The 15,590-nt window shown below is 48.7% G+C and overlaps 1 protein-coding gene across 5 annotated transcripts; it reads right to left on the reverse strand.

Annotated features, from left to right (window-relative positions):
* Window positions 1-1,000: 1,000 nt before the first annotated feature.
* LOC118785542 (CREB3 regulatory factor-like) lies at window positions 1,001-15,102 on the reverse strand. Of its 5 annotated transcripts, none has more exons than XM_036540289.1 (9): window positions 15,031-15,102; window positions 9,610-9,747; window positions 9,094-9,210; window positions 8,122-8,767; window positions 5,715-5,918; window positions 4,877-5,066; window positions 4,270-4,343; window positions 2,938-3,060; window positions 1,001-2,542 (listed from the first exon to the last, which is right to left on the reverse strand). In XM_036540289.1, exons 2-9 carry the CDS (start codon window positions 9,616-9,618, stop codon window positions 2,433-2,435), a joined length of 1,473 nt encoding a protein of 490 aa, XP_036396182.1. In that variant the 5' UTR covers window positions 9,619-9,747; window positions 15,031-15,102; the 3' UTR covers window positions 1,001-2,432. The 5 variants fall into 5 exon arrangements, with proteins under 5 accessions (XP_036396182.1, XP_036396201.1, XP_036396193.1 ...); XM_036540308.1 differs by lacking the exon at window positions 15,031-15,102 and adding an exon at window positions 11,866-12,372 and having other exon boundaries at window positions 5,730-5,918; XM_036540300.1 differs by lacking the exon at window positions 15,031-15,102 and adding an exon at window positions 11,866-12,372 and having other exon boundaries at window positions 1,001-2,539.
* Window positions 15,103-15,590: the final 488 nt, after the last annotated feature.

Consider the following 15,590-nt stretch of genomic DNA (forward strand, 5'->3'; position numbering starts at 1 on the left):
TCCCCCTTCAACCCCCAACCCCCCCCCCCCCCCCTTCACTTGCAGGGTGTTGAAATCCTCGTAAGGGATGAAAGGTGCTATTTTAATGCAATTTGTCTTCATCGCCGTCACTTTGGCAGCAGCGAAGGACGAGCTTCAGACACGGCCTCAGAAGACTCAGTGTGTAATGTGTAAGTGCTGCCAGTCGCAAATCATATGACTTATCCTGGCACGGGGGCTTCTCTGGATGAATAGCTCTTCTCTTGGTAAAAATGAAATTACCCATGTGAGCCTTCCCCTTTTACGGGAGCGGTTTTGACGTTACAGCGGTCGGACTGACTTGAAGTCAGAGTACGACTGGCATCTTGTGCATGACATCAAATGGGGGGGAGGGACAGTGCAAAAAAATATTCAGCATTTTGGGTAGCTTTTTTTGACACGTGGTCAAGTGCTCCAGCAGAAGATTCTCTTTTTTTTTTTTTTAAATATTTCTGTGTGTCTTTTTTTATCCTTGGGACATCCGTCTTTGGTATCACACACATCATCACAGGTTCAGATGTTTTTAGTCTGGTTTCCTCCAGAGAACGCACTTGGTAGTATTGCTCAACGTCAGGTGGTAATGTGTACCATTAAGATGCTCTCTGAGCCACGGACATTTTTTTTCTTCTCTCCCCAACAGTGTCCTGTTAATACTGGACTGTGCCAACCCCCCTCGCACGCACAAGGATTTCATTTCCCACAATCCAGTCTGCAACACCCCCCCACCCTTGTGGATGCAGTTACATCCCACTGTCACCATGGCTGTAACTCCAGGCACTTTGAAAAGGCGTTGTGCGAAAAGCGCCTAGACAACACTCGGGAAGCCGCGTGTCAACAGCGGCGTCGGGACTGCTGCGTTCTCGACCGAGACCGGGGGCCATGACCCCGTTTTGGTCTGACGTATAAGCATTACCCCAGCCCACCCCAACCCCAAGCCCCCCCCCCCCCCCCCCCCCCCTCAAAAAAAAAAAACGTTGCTGGCAGTTATACACTGTGAACAAATGTCTGTACCCCCCAATGTAACACCGTCCTCTCTTCATTGATAATTTTGCCCTCGGTTCCACATGACACTGAACAGGGGCAGAGAGTGAGACTAAGACCAAACACAAAAATGCTGACCTGTGACCCCTCGAACCCAGGCCCAGATTCTGACTACAGATCAAACCGCATGACGCTCCACCCTCCTCTCAGAGTAACAAACTTACGAAACTTTACACTACTTTTTTTCCTGACTCCACACGCAACACTGTCGGTTAATGTGGTCACAGGATTTAAAGGGAAAAAAGGTTAAAGAATCAAAAACTGCAAAGTATGAGTTTAAGTGTGAGCGTTTCTCTGAAGTCAGAGGCGCGGCAGCTGCATCAGATCTGGGCCTAAGGCCTGAAGGTGGTCGAGACCAACACCTGGTGAAATCCCCCCCCAGTTGCTGTTGGGGGGTTCCGTCTCTCCCCTCTCCTTTTACAACATCAGATCTCCCCTGCCCTGGTCCAACCTCCGGGCTGTCCTTCCTCGCAAACAGTGCAGAGGGGCGGGGGGGGGGGACCACTTCACATTTTCGACATTCCAGTACATGTACTCTTCAGAGTTCACATTAGTTCACCACAGTTTTAACAAATTTTAAAAAAGGCATACGATAGGCATGGACACGTTTTATCCCCTTGGTATAAAACCGGGTCGATATCCAGAGCGATGTGCAGAGCTCTCAGCGGGAGAGGAGCATTTTCCTGTATCTCCATTAAAAAAAAAAAAAAAAAACAAAAACCGAACGCCACCACATACGTGCATGCCAGTGCCTCGCATCTCGCTAATACCAGTGTTCGCAACAAAGTGCTTCTTTGTGCCCTCTGAAAGAAGCACCAATCTTACAAAATGTTCCACTCACAGTGCCCTCTCCCTCTCCCCCCTCCCCCCAATTGCTCTTCTACTGCACATCCTCTGTATCAGACCCCTCCACCTCAGCCAACAGCTACAACAAGCAGTGCAGTGTCTATTTTTAGGCACAATAGGATAAAAATACTCAGTATAGGGAAAGAGGGGGGAAAAAAAAAACATCACGTGCGCACACGCACGTACGTACGCTCTCACCACACGCAAAAAGACAGAAAAACACACACACACGGAAAAACACACTGAAGGACCGTAGCAGCCAGCTTGCAGTGAGCAGCCTCGGGACAAGGGTTTCATACTGCTACTGAAATTCGGGGGGAAAACAGACGCGAGGGAAAAAACAAACAAAACAAAAAAAATTCGGTCAGACAGTGTCTAACTCCTACCCTCCCCCTAACCGTGTGAGAAAGAGTGACTAAAAAGTAGAAGTAGTAGTGCTGGAAGGAGGGGAGGGGGGAGGTTGGATGGATAGATAGAAGGATGGATGGATGGAGAAGGGTGTGGGGGGCGGGGGTGGGGCAGGCGGGTCACACGGATTGGCCCTCTGCCGGGGGTCCCTTTTGTCCCTCTCCAGCGGCACTGCACTCCAAAATCCGCTCCACGAACTCCTTTGTCCGCCCGGCTACCAACGGACCTGCTTGGACAGACAGACAGACAGATGGACAGACAGACAAAAAACAGAGAGTGAGAGAGAGAGACGGACAGAAAATGAGACAGAGGGAGAGAAAGAAAGAGAGTCAGATGCGCCTGTCTTCTTTGTCCTAATTATTGAGTTCTGCAGTCACCGTCTCTTCGCTCACACCTTGGTGCTTTCACAATTCTTCTCCAAAGTTAGACCAGCGAATGAGCTCAAAGGTGCGAAATTTTGGGGAGGGGAAGGGGAGGCGTGACACGCTGCATACTGGTCCCGCTGTTGCAAGAGCTGGCTAAATGTTTCTGAATTTTCAATGGATCGGCTGAGAATTTTGAGGGGCGGTTCTGCCCCTCCTTACTACTGAGCCACGATGCTGCCTTGTAGACAGCCGTGCTTACCGGCAGACTCCTTGAGGATGTCCTCCAGTTTTTTTGTCATCCCCCTCTCGTTGTCCACCTCGCTGCTCTCCACCCTCTGCCGGATCATGTCCTTGATGCGCAGCAGCGCCCCCAGCAGGTTCTCTGTGCAAAACCCGAGCAGAAAAACCAGGTCAGACGGTGACTCCGGCGCCCCCTTTTCTGCTGAAGGAACCCCCGCTGAGCTGAGCCGCGCTGGGAGCCAGCAGCGCTCGGCCGACGAGGCCTAACCCATTTTCACACAGATGCCTGATCTGTAATGCGTCACGCAACTTAAAAGAAGGGAAGCGCAGGAGCGCAGTAAAAACCAAGCACTGAGCTCTGAAGGTTTCACCAACACCACCACCAATGAGAAATGAGTGACAGCTATATTTGGTATTAATCCTTGTTAGCGTGCAATGTATAAATATATCCGTGCTTTGACACATGTACGGCAGCCTGCGGTGTGTGTATATGTGTGAGTGTGTGTGTGTGTGTGTGTGTGTACTTGGGACACCGGATGGTAACAGACGTGTGACAAATATAAACACGCTAATGGGTGATGTGGACATGTGTTCAATCTTTCAACGGCTCCACTGACAGCTGCCGTTTCACTGCATTTCAACACAGTCCTCCCGTAACCTCTCTTTCCGGACGGCCCTTGGGGGTGGGAGGGTGGGCAAACCACCACGCGGTTTCACTGGCCACACCCCCCTGGCACGGTACCCGATAGGAGCCGAGCTGGCACAGATGTCTTTCTGGAATTGGGAGGGGTTGCCGGAGGTTGCAGTGTATTGTGGGATAGGTGTCATATGCCACCCGCACGTGCTCACGCGTCTCAGACAAACTGGGTCCGTCCCACACCCCCCCCCCCCCCCCACCCCCACAAGCACCCACACCCACACCCACCTCTCCCTGTAGTAGCAGCTTAAGCCCACATGGTGTCAAATTCACGCTGTGAGGCAGTGGGGGGGGCAGAGTGTGCGCACGCGCGTGTGTGCGTGTGTGTGCGTGTGCGTGTGAGTGTGTGTGTGTGTGTGTGTGTGTATGGGGAGGGGGGTGGTCTCCGCTCTTCTGCTCTTTCACAGGACCACACACTGAAATCCCCCGTTCCATTGGCGCCACTCCAGGCCTGAGGTCAGCCACGAGGAAGGGGGCGGGCCCGTAGTAAAACCTGGGGGGTGGGAAAGTGTGCACGGATACACACACGAGAGAGAGAGAGAGAGAGAGAGAGAGAGAGAGAGAGAGAGAGAGAGAGAGAGAGAGAGAGAGAGAGAGAGAGAGACTGCCGCTGCCAGGAGCAGTGGCAGCCGTGCGTCCTTAGAAGACCCTCACCGTATTCCTGGTTCAGCCCCCACAGCTTGATCTTGTTGGCTTCATGCTGCGCTTTCTTCTTAAGGCGGCAGGCCCTGGAATGACAGAGGGGAGAGCAAGGGGGGGTGGGGGGAGACCTGCGTTCATCACATGCATTCGACTGTCACCTCGTATCTCTTAAAATACACTTTTAGTGCTCTGACACTGCCTCTCTCCCTCTCCAAAAAAGCAAGACAGGTAAAGAGGATTAAAGCTGCAGCTCTCTTGGGAGTTCCTGTCCAGCTTATTTTGTTTCTAAATGTTGCCCCAGATAAGGCAGACCCAGCGTGAGATCAAATTTTTGTCATTTAGCAGATGCTCTTATGCAGAGCAACTTACACAGGTTACAATTTTTACATGTTACCCATTTATACAGCTGGATATTTACTAGGTTAAGCACCGTGCCCAAGAGTACAGCAGCAGTGCCCCAGCAGGGGAATCAAACCTGCAACCTTCTGGTCGCAAGCCCCTCTCCCTACACCACACTATCGAGACGCAAAGGTAGTAAAACTGCCTGGCTGGGTGGCAAGCTGAGTGGAAAGTTTCCCGGTCTGCCCGTGCTCAGGTGCGCCAGACCCCCCCCGCCCACCTGGAGGCCAGCTTGTTCTTCTCCTTGCGTGAGCGGGCCCGGGCCACCACCGGCAGGTCGCTAACGTGCCGCATGCCATCGATGGCCACGTTCAGCTTGTGCAGCTGCTCGCCGATGTTGCACAGCTTCTGCGGATTGGGTGTCAAGTCGCTGGCGTCCGTCTTGCGGGCCTTGCGCCGGCCTTTCTTACCTGCGGGGGGAGGGAGAGGGGGGGGGGCAGGACAGAAGGCGGTGAAGCCAAGCTGAAACTTAAAAAAAAAAAAAAACACGCCAAGCCCACAGCCCCTTTTGTCAGGAGTGGATAGGTGATTGTGACAATCCACTTACTGTTATGAGCACCGTAAATATTTGGTACTTAACAGAAATTTGGCAAATGCACCCAATTTCAACAGTGCTGCTTCCGGTGTCACGTGCTCTCTTTCCTGAATGTGTTTTACTGGTGCATAGCGCTGTAAAGGCTGCTCTGTGAAGCACCAGAGCAGCACTTCCAAAAGGAAACAGGACGAGAGGGGGAGCGACGGATGAACCCGTGACCGGGGGGCTTGCGGGTTCAAATCCAGGGTGGGACAAGGTCTCTCCACCCTCAACCAAAATAACTGGCCTGAAGGGACCTCAGAGGATATCCCGTAGTATGAAAAGGTCATGTATAAACTGCAAGCTATGTACAGTGTGACAGTGACATGAGCCAGGTCACTAGTTGTTGGTTTCTTTTTGTCAACAAAGCAGAACAAATCCATACCAATGGACTACTTATCAGAACAGCCTGATCACTCTGACCTGCGAAGCTAATAGACAGCGCAAAGTGAGCTTTTAGGTTAATGTCACACAAAGCCCTCACCGTTGCCAGACGTACCCTCTCTCCGGTACAGGCTGCTGGGCAGGGTGCTGGAGCTCCAGGGGAGGGGCCACCTGAAGCCTGCCCTCCTAAGCCCCGCCTCCTGACCTTGACCGTGACCGTGACCATGGTTGTATTCCCAGAAACACCTGCGCTTCTGCGGTCTCTCACAGGGCTCGGCATGGCTACTGGCATCCAGGTCGGGGTCTGAAGGACATTGGGGCAGGAAGCTCAGTTACCTCATTCAAAAAGTAATCAAGCTTTATTTCATGTGGCATTCATAAAACACAAGAACTGTTACATAGGTCATTCCATAAAAAACAATTCAAGCAGCAGCAGATGCAACCCAAAGCATGAGAGCCGCCCAAATGGAATGGAACACTTCACAGTCATGTATACGTAATAAAACATATAACCTACATACAGTATTTTGCCTTTGAAAAGGACAAATACAAGTACATTACACTACATTGTTGTCATTTAGCAGACGCTCTTAGCGACTTACACAGGTTACAATTCTTACATGTTATCCATCTGGATATACAGCTGGATATTTACAGAGGCAATTCTGGGTTAAGTACCTTTCCCAAGGGTACAGAAGCAGTGTTCCAGCGTGGAACCAAACCAGTAACCTTTCAGGAGTGTCCTGGCAGGGAACTGAACTAGCAACCTTCCGGTTACAAGTCTTGCTCCTTACGACTATGCCACACTGCGGCCCAAATAAACATAAAATTTCCCTCAAACATCAATAGATGTGAAAAACTGGCAAATTTTCCCTCCAACAACACCCAAAGGCACAGCTTAAAAAGCACATGAACTTTATGTCTTCTGTTGGGTGACAGAAGCCAGCAACGGCAACAGATGCACATTATTCAGCGTTATTGGTTATTGACAGCTGAGATGGTACAGAACAGCAGGGCCTCCACTCTCATCAGTTCTTTGGGTTTCCCTACATGAGCCTGCAGCACCATCAAGGTGGACCAAAACCAGGAGCAGGGTGCAGCGGTAAGGAGCGGGGTGCAGCGGTAAGGAGGGGGGCGCAGAGGTAAGGAGCGCGGCTAGCAACCATAAGGTTTCAGGTTGGATCCCGTGTCAGTACACTGATGCTGTACCCTTGGAAAAGGTACTAAACTCACACTTGCCTCAGAAAATATCCAGCTGTATAAATGGATAAAAGTGCAACCTATGCACGGTGCTCTGGATAAGAGCATCTGCTAAATGACAATAACGTAACGCAACGCAGCAGAGACATCATTCAGTAACATCAGCAGTAACCCAAATATAAAGCAGTTTTCTCCTCTCCTCTCCTTCCCCAATTCCATTTCCAGAGCATCTGAGTATCCAAATCACCATTCCAGGCATTCGATTCCGATTCCAATTCCGATTCCAGAGCATCTGAATCACCACTGTTCATTATCCTCCCTCACGCCCCATTCATACAGACGAGAGCAAAGCGTCGTCACACCCAGCCACCTGCCCAGGTCCTGTCATTTGCTGTGAGGAACCCTGCTGCCCTCGAGGGGGGAGTGTAACCGAACACCGAGGAGCAACACGACAGGCCCGGGGCTACGCAGACACGGGGAACAGAAACAGCGACACGCCGCGTTTAACAATGGCCATTCACGTTTGGAGAAATCTGAACCCCACAGTGACACAAAGCAGCCACCACTCAACAACGGAAAGAGCCGAGAGCACATAATGGCTTTTTGTAGTTTAAAAAAAATTACTCAAATTATATATATATATATATATGTTATATATATATATATATATATATATATATATATATATATATATATATATATATATATATATAAAAAATGTATGGACCTTATCCCGGTCTGCAAAATTAGGATCCATCCTGCTCAAAACACTCAAAATTCGATCGCTTGGTCCTTAAATGAACTTTTGATATAGTTCTGCACAGCTTTTTCCTTTTCACTGTTAGTCACTATAGAGGTAATATGATGCAATTCAGCAATGGTATTATGAATCACCGTTTGGCACCGTATAAATACTATGACTTAATGTAATGTTGCTTTTATAGATCATTGTTAAGCCCTATGTTCCAGCTATTATGACGCAATTGTACTGCTCTGAAGGGTAATTGTTAGCTTCGGTGTTTTTATTGACGTGTTTTTTACTTTAACATGTTTTGCCACCTTAATGCCCGTTTACGGGAATTCTGGCAGTTATGGGCCCTATATTATTGCTGCTTTAGTTTCTGCTGTGATGTGTTTAAAATTATGCCATATTCTGTAGTGTAACTCGCTCTCAGATGAGAGCATCTGCTGGATGAATAAATAATGGTGATGATAAGATAGAAAAGCTTTTAAGTGCAGTGGGGTTTGGGCACAAGGCGGTGCTGCGCTCCTGCATTCCACGGTGGGGGTGGGGGTGGGGTGCTCACCACACTCGGCGTCCGACGAGCTGCAGTCCTCGGCCTCGGGCGCCTCCTCCGTCTCCTCCTCCTCTTCCTCGGTGTCGGCCGTCTCGCTGTCGGAGCCCTGGCTGGAAGCTGATTGTCGGTCGGCCTGCAGAGAGTAGTTGTGCTCCTCGCTGCAGTGCTCCAAGGCGGGGCCCGGCGAGGGCGGGGCCTCCTGGGCCGGGAACACCTCTGCCGAGGGGACGTCGGCGACCTCTTGCCGTCGCACCTCCTCTTCCTCCACGTCCTTCTCCCCCTCTTCCTCAACCGCCGTCTTCGGCGCCGGCGTCGGCTCCTTCCCAGCAGGCCCGGTCCGCTCGGCGGCGGTGGCAGCGGTGGTTCCGGTGTCTTCGGCGACGCTGGTCGTCTCCGGGCTTCCCCGCCCACCTGCCGCGGGGACCTGCACCCTCAGCTCCTCCCTACTGCTCCACTTGGCCATCAGCATCCCCTCCGAGCTCGCCAGGTCCCCCTCCAGGCTGCCTTTGGTGTAGCGGGTGAGGTCGTCCAGCGCCGAGATGTCCCAGAACTCGTGGTGGAGGTCCTCGCTGAAGCCATCATCCACCAGGTCACTCAGCAGCTCGAACGGCCGCTTGCGGGGCATGGCTGGGGACCCCAGCATCAGGACCACACCCTGGGGGGAGAGTGGGTGGGGGGGAGGCAGGCGGACGGGTTATTACTGACCAGAAAAACTGCCCAAACTGATGCACAGCAATCACCACCAAAGTGAACCAAAAAAGCTAAATGCCTTCACAGCACCCCCCACCACCCCACCCTCCCTCTTCAGCTACATTTCGGCACCTTAAGCTTCTTAAAATAGATATTTCAGCACCTTAAGCTGCTTAAAATAGTCATCCCCTTCAAAGCATATGCTGGGATTTGCACTGTTAATTCCGAGGGGGCTTCTCAGCACATGCACCACTTTCGAACCCAAACCCGCACCCGCTCCCGGGGGTTTACCTGGTCATACTCCGAGGCACTCCCCAGTGGAGAGAACGCCGAGGGGTATGAGGTCAAGAGGCACCTGTGGCTCCCGTAGGCCTCGCCAAACACAGGCTCCATCCCATTTAAGCCCGGCTGGAGGGGAGGGGAGAGAGAGAGACAGACACAGAGAGAGGGATACAGACACAGAAACACAGACAGAGGGAGAGAGGGAGTGAGTAGGAGACAGAGGGAGGGAGACAGAGAGAGAAGGGCCTCGTTATTAATCATCATAAATACTGAGGTGGTTTATTCTTCAAAAAGGCACAAACGCCAAAAACCGCAACCCATCCTGGCTGTGCTTCACTTTACATGTATGGGGGCAGAGCAAGCGGACACAGACATCAACGTCATCATTTTGATTCCCTCCAAATCTATCGCCGTCCAGCAACCTCGCGCCCCGCATCCATGGAAACATGTAAATTGCAACCCGACCCAACGTCGAGTATAGATTTCAATATGCAAACGTGAAGATAAGCGAAGCGCCAAACCTACCTGAGGCATGCCCAACGCTGTGGTGTTCAGGGGTTATCGTCACGGGCAATGCGGCGTGCTCAGTGGTCACGGGCTGAACACTGCAACAGGCCGCACTTCGGTTCGGGACCGGCGATGGACCATCCGCACAGTAAAGGTCTAAAGGTCAGAGGGTAAACATCCCTGTCATGTGACAAGCTGCTAATTACCACTGCTCTGGATTGGGGGGAAAAACATACACATATATCCATACAAGTCAACATCTACGGCCAGGTCTTCACAACACTAGGAGCTACAATGAAAAGGGATTGAGTATGGTTGTGTGTGCAAGGATAAGGAGTTAGTACGTTCATAGTGGTAAGGAGCAAGGCTCATAACCGAAAGGTTGCTGGTTTGACTCCCTGCTGGGGCACTGCTGCTGTACCCTTGGGAAAGGTAATAAACCCAGAATTGCCTCAATAAATATCCAGCTGTATGAATGGATAACATGTAAAAATTGTATCCTGCGTAAGTTGCTCTGGGTTAGAGCGTCTGCTAAATGACATGAATGTAATGTGATGTAATGCAACCTTACTCCTGCAAATACAAGCAAGGGATCTGTTGATCCACAACCCGCATTGCTTATGTGATTACTGTACACTTTATCCGGGGCAACTTAAATAGCTTAGCTCCATTTTGCACATGCCATTCATGTACAGAGCAGGAGTTGTCGCGGCAATTCAAGTAAAAGATGTTGCTTATGGGCGCAAAGGCAGCAACTGAACCAACAACCTTCTGGCTTCCAAGTGCTGATGCATTCTACGCAGCACACCGCCCTGCAACCCTCGCCCCCCATGTATCAATTTTTTTTCATGTCTCTTTTAATTTGGGAGTTGAAGCGAGAGTTCTAGTCACATGTTCTGCTCCCCCATGGCTACTGCACCATGCTGCCATGACACCCTTGGCCTTACACATCTGTTTTAATTTTTCAGAACAGGTATAAACAACTGCGGTGAGCAATCCAAGGCGGCGGACCCAGACTCCCTCAGAAATCGAACCCACGTGTGCCATGTTACTCTCTACATTGATATAAGGTCGTTGTTAATCTCTGTGCAATAACAAGCCAAGCTATTCCACGAACAGCACCTGGGTGGTTCAAATGGGGAGGGTAAGGGGAGAGAAGGATCAAAATGTAAATTCAGCATTTAACAGGGCACAGTTCTGCTTAAGTGGCATAAATGGAGAATCCATACATATTATCACTTCTATCTACAAGCTTGCAGGGTGGCAATAGCAAAACGTGGTCGACGCAGGGCACAGCTGCCCCGTGCGCACGTTTTTAGAGACTGTTTTTTGTGCACAGCCATTAAAGACGGAGCCAGTGAACATGGGCACGGCGGCGGTGCCAAACGCCAACAGGGAGTGTTGCTTAGTTATGTCACAGCAGGGATCATGCATGTTTTGCCCATCTGCACAAGTTGACTGCTAACACTAAGCAGGTAAACCAATTTAAGAAATACATTTGACATTTACAACCATTTGATTCTTTTGTGGATTTAAAATATATCGGTTTTTAATTTACAAAACAACGAAAAGGGGATATCATACCAAACATATCTAAGACTAGCATACATTGGACGCTTCTAAATGTTTCTCGGTCATCCTAAAATAAAGCCATAGCCAAGATCACACGCCTGCAAGTCAATATATCGGCACGTTTCCCTTTTCGTGGCAGAGGCGTTTGCTCGGTGCGACTTATACAAATCTACGTTTTAAACACTCCATAACCCCTTTATAAAGCTATCTTTGTAAAGTATCAGGCTCTTTAAGTGTCCCACCATGCATTCGAACCCCTAACCCTACTACAGACCCCTCGTATCTCTGAAAACGACACAAAATGCTGCCCAAATTAAACTTACGTGTATAAACGGATAGAGTAAACAAAACGGAGTGAAAGACGCCTCAGTCAAACTGTGAACTGATAATTAGTTCGAAAACCTTCAATAAAGCCCCCATCAAAGAGCTAGCCGACGTCTGCGGGACGCTTTCGGGCCCCAAGAAGCCATAAATCGCCCCGCGGACGCAAAAAAAAAAATAATAATAATACGATTTTGGGCGCAGCTGAGACCCGCATCGAACGCCTATTATTAATTGTCATTTCTGTACCACGGCCAGAATAAACGGCGGGCGGTGTGGCTACCTAGCTAAATAAAACAAAAAAATACTTACCCCCCTTCGGACTCGCCGACACATGCGTTTTTTTTAATCAAAAGCCAAGGGGGTAAAGGAGGAAGTTACCTCTTTTTCCTTCGTGTCCTTCTCCTCCACCTGTGAACGCAATCCACCCCGTCCAGACGGTGACAGTTCGCAGCCAAAGTTACGGGTTTAAGAGATTGTGAGGTGCCTTCGACATGAAAAAAAAACCCTCCTTTCCCAAGTTATTTGCGCTGCTCGATGTCGCTTCCAACAGAAGTAGTGCAAAGATTAAAACTGATCCTAGTTATCAAAAAGGTTAGCGCCACAGCGGTGGCAACTTCACTAAATTAAATAAGTGGCTAAGCTATCTAGCTAGCTACCTTATTAGGTGTCGTCGGGCTCCCCTTGAGAGATTTCCCCAGGCAAGCACAAGGTTACACAAATGGAAAATGTCTGCCCAGGCTTGGCAGCTCCAAAAATGAATAATCACGCCAAATCGAGTCCAATAATAAACCGTTAAAGATTACCGATACACAGCAAACAAATTATTTATCCCCATATAAAGGAAGTTAGTTTTAAACAGCTGGTATTGAGCTGGTCCATGGTGAATAAAAGGGAAATCAAGACAAAAAAAATATGATCTCGTGCCACGATACAACATAGTTTAGAAAAAAAATCCTGATTGCATAGATAATACTTCAATTATTTCATACGTCATGCCTGCCGAGGGGAACCATTTTATTTTTCCTAATTTCTACGCGTTCTTGAGAAATGCCCCCAAAAAAGTGGCTAACCCCCTAACGTCGGACATGGTGTCGCCCGCATGACTCGGAATTAAAGGAAAAATACTTTCTTTTTCGGCAGAATGATGACACTTTCTTTTTCAACATCCCTTTCAAGAGGGGTGTGGAGAAATACAGCGGGGAGACGATCCACGCTTTTTTTCCCCCTTTTTTGTTTTGTTTTGTTGAGAAACTGCAAGGCTACATCATTGATGGGTAAAAACGAAACTGGCGAGCGGGGGAGACCTCCTTATGTAAAATGGAAACTGTGTCAGCGGTAAACAGTACACTTGGTTGAAAAGGGCATTTGAGGACGGAGCGCTTAATTCCAGTGAAAACGGATATGGCTGGGAAACGGGCGAATCCCGCGTCAGCGGGCGGGTTCATGTGACTTGTCTGTGAGGACAACATAAGGAAATTGGCCTTTTAGTTATTTTTTTTCTCTCGCGCGTCCTCCGTTTTACGACGGGGTTCTTTTACGAACAAGCGTTTCGGGGGGTTAATTCGGCTCCCGAAAACGAGGCTGTAGCGCGTCGTCCATTTAAGAATGAATTCAGAAACATGATGTTAATGAGTTCTACGCGACCGCCTTCGTTGCTAGTACGCCATATTACAATGTATCGGCGCATACCTTTTCCCCGCTCCGATTTTTAAATTTTTATTTAAGAGGCGAATATGGTCCATTATCAGCGAAATAAATATACACTATAGTTTGATATTTAAATTTGGTTGCTGCCAGTTGTAAGGAAAAAAATCCATCTGAACAGCTGAATAAATACAAAATGATTTTTGGATTTCTCCTTGATGCCAATGCTGTTTTTAGCAGTCTTCCATAAAGAAGCACCCAGGGCAGTTGTTTGAAAAAAATTACCCTGCAATTATAATTTAACATATCTGTGTGACTGTGGTTTGATGTTGGTCGATTTTTACGTTTATTAGAACAGGTAAATAATCACTGGAAAATGAACCGTGGGGAAAATGTTTAGCTGAACAAACAGTCCTAAACTGACACTAAGGCAACAGCCCACAGAGTACTGTCCTGTAATTGCTTGACACATCCAACCAAACACTATTCCTTGGTGTCAGTACAATGTCTCTTTGTACTGCTGTTGTAAAATGGCAAACCTAGGTTCTGCTTCTCTGGTCCATGGTTACCTGTACCCTGGCTTTATCTATTTCATATGTCATCAAAAATTAATGCCAAGTTCATAATGATCTCTTAAACCTGTAATCTTCTTTTCAGATCAGAACCCACCTTGCATTATGTTTATTAATTTATGTAACCCAATAATCCCAATCCATGCCTGCTTCAAAGCGGGTGAGAAATTTTCACCTCACCCCCAGTCATTTCCCTCAATAGATGGCACTCAATTTCCTGTTTACCCCATCTTTGACAAATTGTAAATAAAACATTTATATGGTGTCAGATAAGTGCTTTGTGCATCATCACTCTTCCTGTCACTGCTGGCAATTTGAGCTATCTGGTGCTGCATAACAGTGGCAAAAAATCAATTTCAGACTGGCAATTTTTTGCTAACATTTCCATCAGCACTGTGTGTAATCATGTCAGCTAAAGTACAAAACCTGAAGCACAAACTAAGCTGGTTATCTGGAGCACACAAGCTCACCAGCCAGGGAAGAACACATGGTTACACTGCACATCATAACAACAACCAACTGCAGAAAATTTAAATTTAAGAGTGTCACACTGGACACGGAAAGAGAGAGAGGCCAGACTGTTAATTATCAACCTTTTTCAGAAATTCTTCATGTGTCCCATTGTTTTTTTTTTTTGGTGATGTGGGATTCGCCGACCGGAACCAGAAGGCACATGCCAGTAATCCGGCCACTGGCGAATCTGATATAATGGATTTTACATAATGACCCAGATAGGTCTGGATGCTTTCCATCTCTGCAGTGGAGCCGCATTCAGATCCAGGACACCGTCATTCTCCCCAATCTAAAGTCCCCTCTGCACACATTAAAAAAGCTGGGTGACTCAAAGCCAGAGCAAGTGTAAGTCTGTTAATTCCACTAAGAGTCAAAGGGGAGACTTTTAACGTTTAAACGGTGCAGGTCATTACTCTCCCAGAAGTGACCCTAGGTGACTCTCACCTATTTACATACAGGCCTGCCACATGTGCACCGCTGCTGTGAGTTCTGCCAGCTTTCACGGCTGGCACAGGGTAACGTTACCGCGCCCTTCCCTCCCTCACATCCCCCGTTTCTTCCGGCCCTGGCAGAATCGCCGGCCATGAAACGAAAGCTAGACGGGAGATTAATGTCGGCAGCCCCTGTTCTCAAACAGAACACCGAGCCTAAGAAGCGCCGTCACGACTGCTCTCTCAGGGGGAAAGGCTGCTATCTGTCACACTTTCATCTTTTTACATGTCTGAAAAGACAAGTGAGCACTAATTCCGGCCACGTCCTCATCCACATCCGCGTTCCTGATCTCGGCACTTAATTATTTAGGGAGGTGACTCACCTGCTCCCGGTCCACTTCGAGATCCTCTGACTGCGACTGCGCAGTTGTGCAGTGGGTTCAGTCTGCGCAGACAGCCGCCTGCATTTCCCCCGTTTCTCCAGTCAAGTTTTTTTTTTTTGGATGTTTTCAATGCTCTTTTTTTTAAAAAAAAAAAAAAAAAAAAGACGACTTTAAGGGAACATTACACGATCAAACTCACAGTGCCCGGTTTGCACAGGACCGTTCATCTTGTTTACAAATAAGAGGGGCTTATTATCGGAAACTACAACCTCCAGCCCACACACTCACACACGACGGGAGTGAGACAGAGGAGGGAGAGCGGGAGCCTGGGAGGGAGGGAGACAGACACAGTCAAACCCATGTGATCTCCACTAACTGGTTGCTGCGAGTTATAAAATGGAAGGTGCACACAAGCTAACACAGAAAGGCACCTTTGGACAACACCACACTTTAAAGAGAGGAATTCAGCCACTTGCAGCTGCATTACAGTTTTAAAAAGACGGCTAACAAATCGTCTATCGATCAGCCCATTGATACTGTATCTCTTCACTGTGGACTGT

Source organism: Megalops cyprinoides, chromosome 1 (assembly GCF_013368585.1).
Source record: "Megalops cyprinoides isolate fMegCyp1 chromosome 1, fMegCyp1.pri, whole genome shotgun sequence".
Lineage (NCBI taxonomy): Eukaryota > Metazoa > Chordata > Actinopteri > Elopiformes > Megalopidae > Megalops > Megalops cyprinoides.

Bases quoted from the DNA above. Each gene is read 5' to 3' on its own strand.
- LOC118785542 (XM_036540289.1), bottom strand. The intron at 4,344-4,876 runs GTGGGCGGGGGG...CTGTCATTCCAG, and splicing joins AAGAACAAGCTGGCCTCCAG to GGCCTGCCGCCTTAAGAAGA. The intron at 2,543-2,937 runs GTAAGCACGGCT...TGTCTGTCCAAG, and splicing joins CATCCTCAAGGAGTCTGCCG to CAGGTCCGTTGGTAGCCGGG.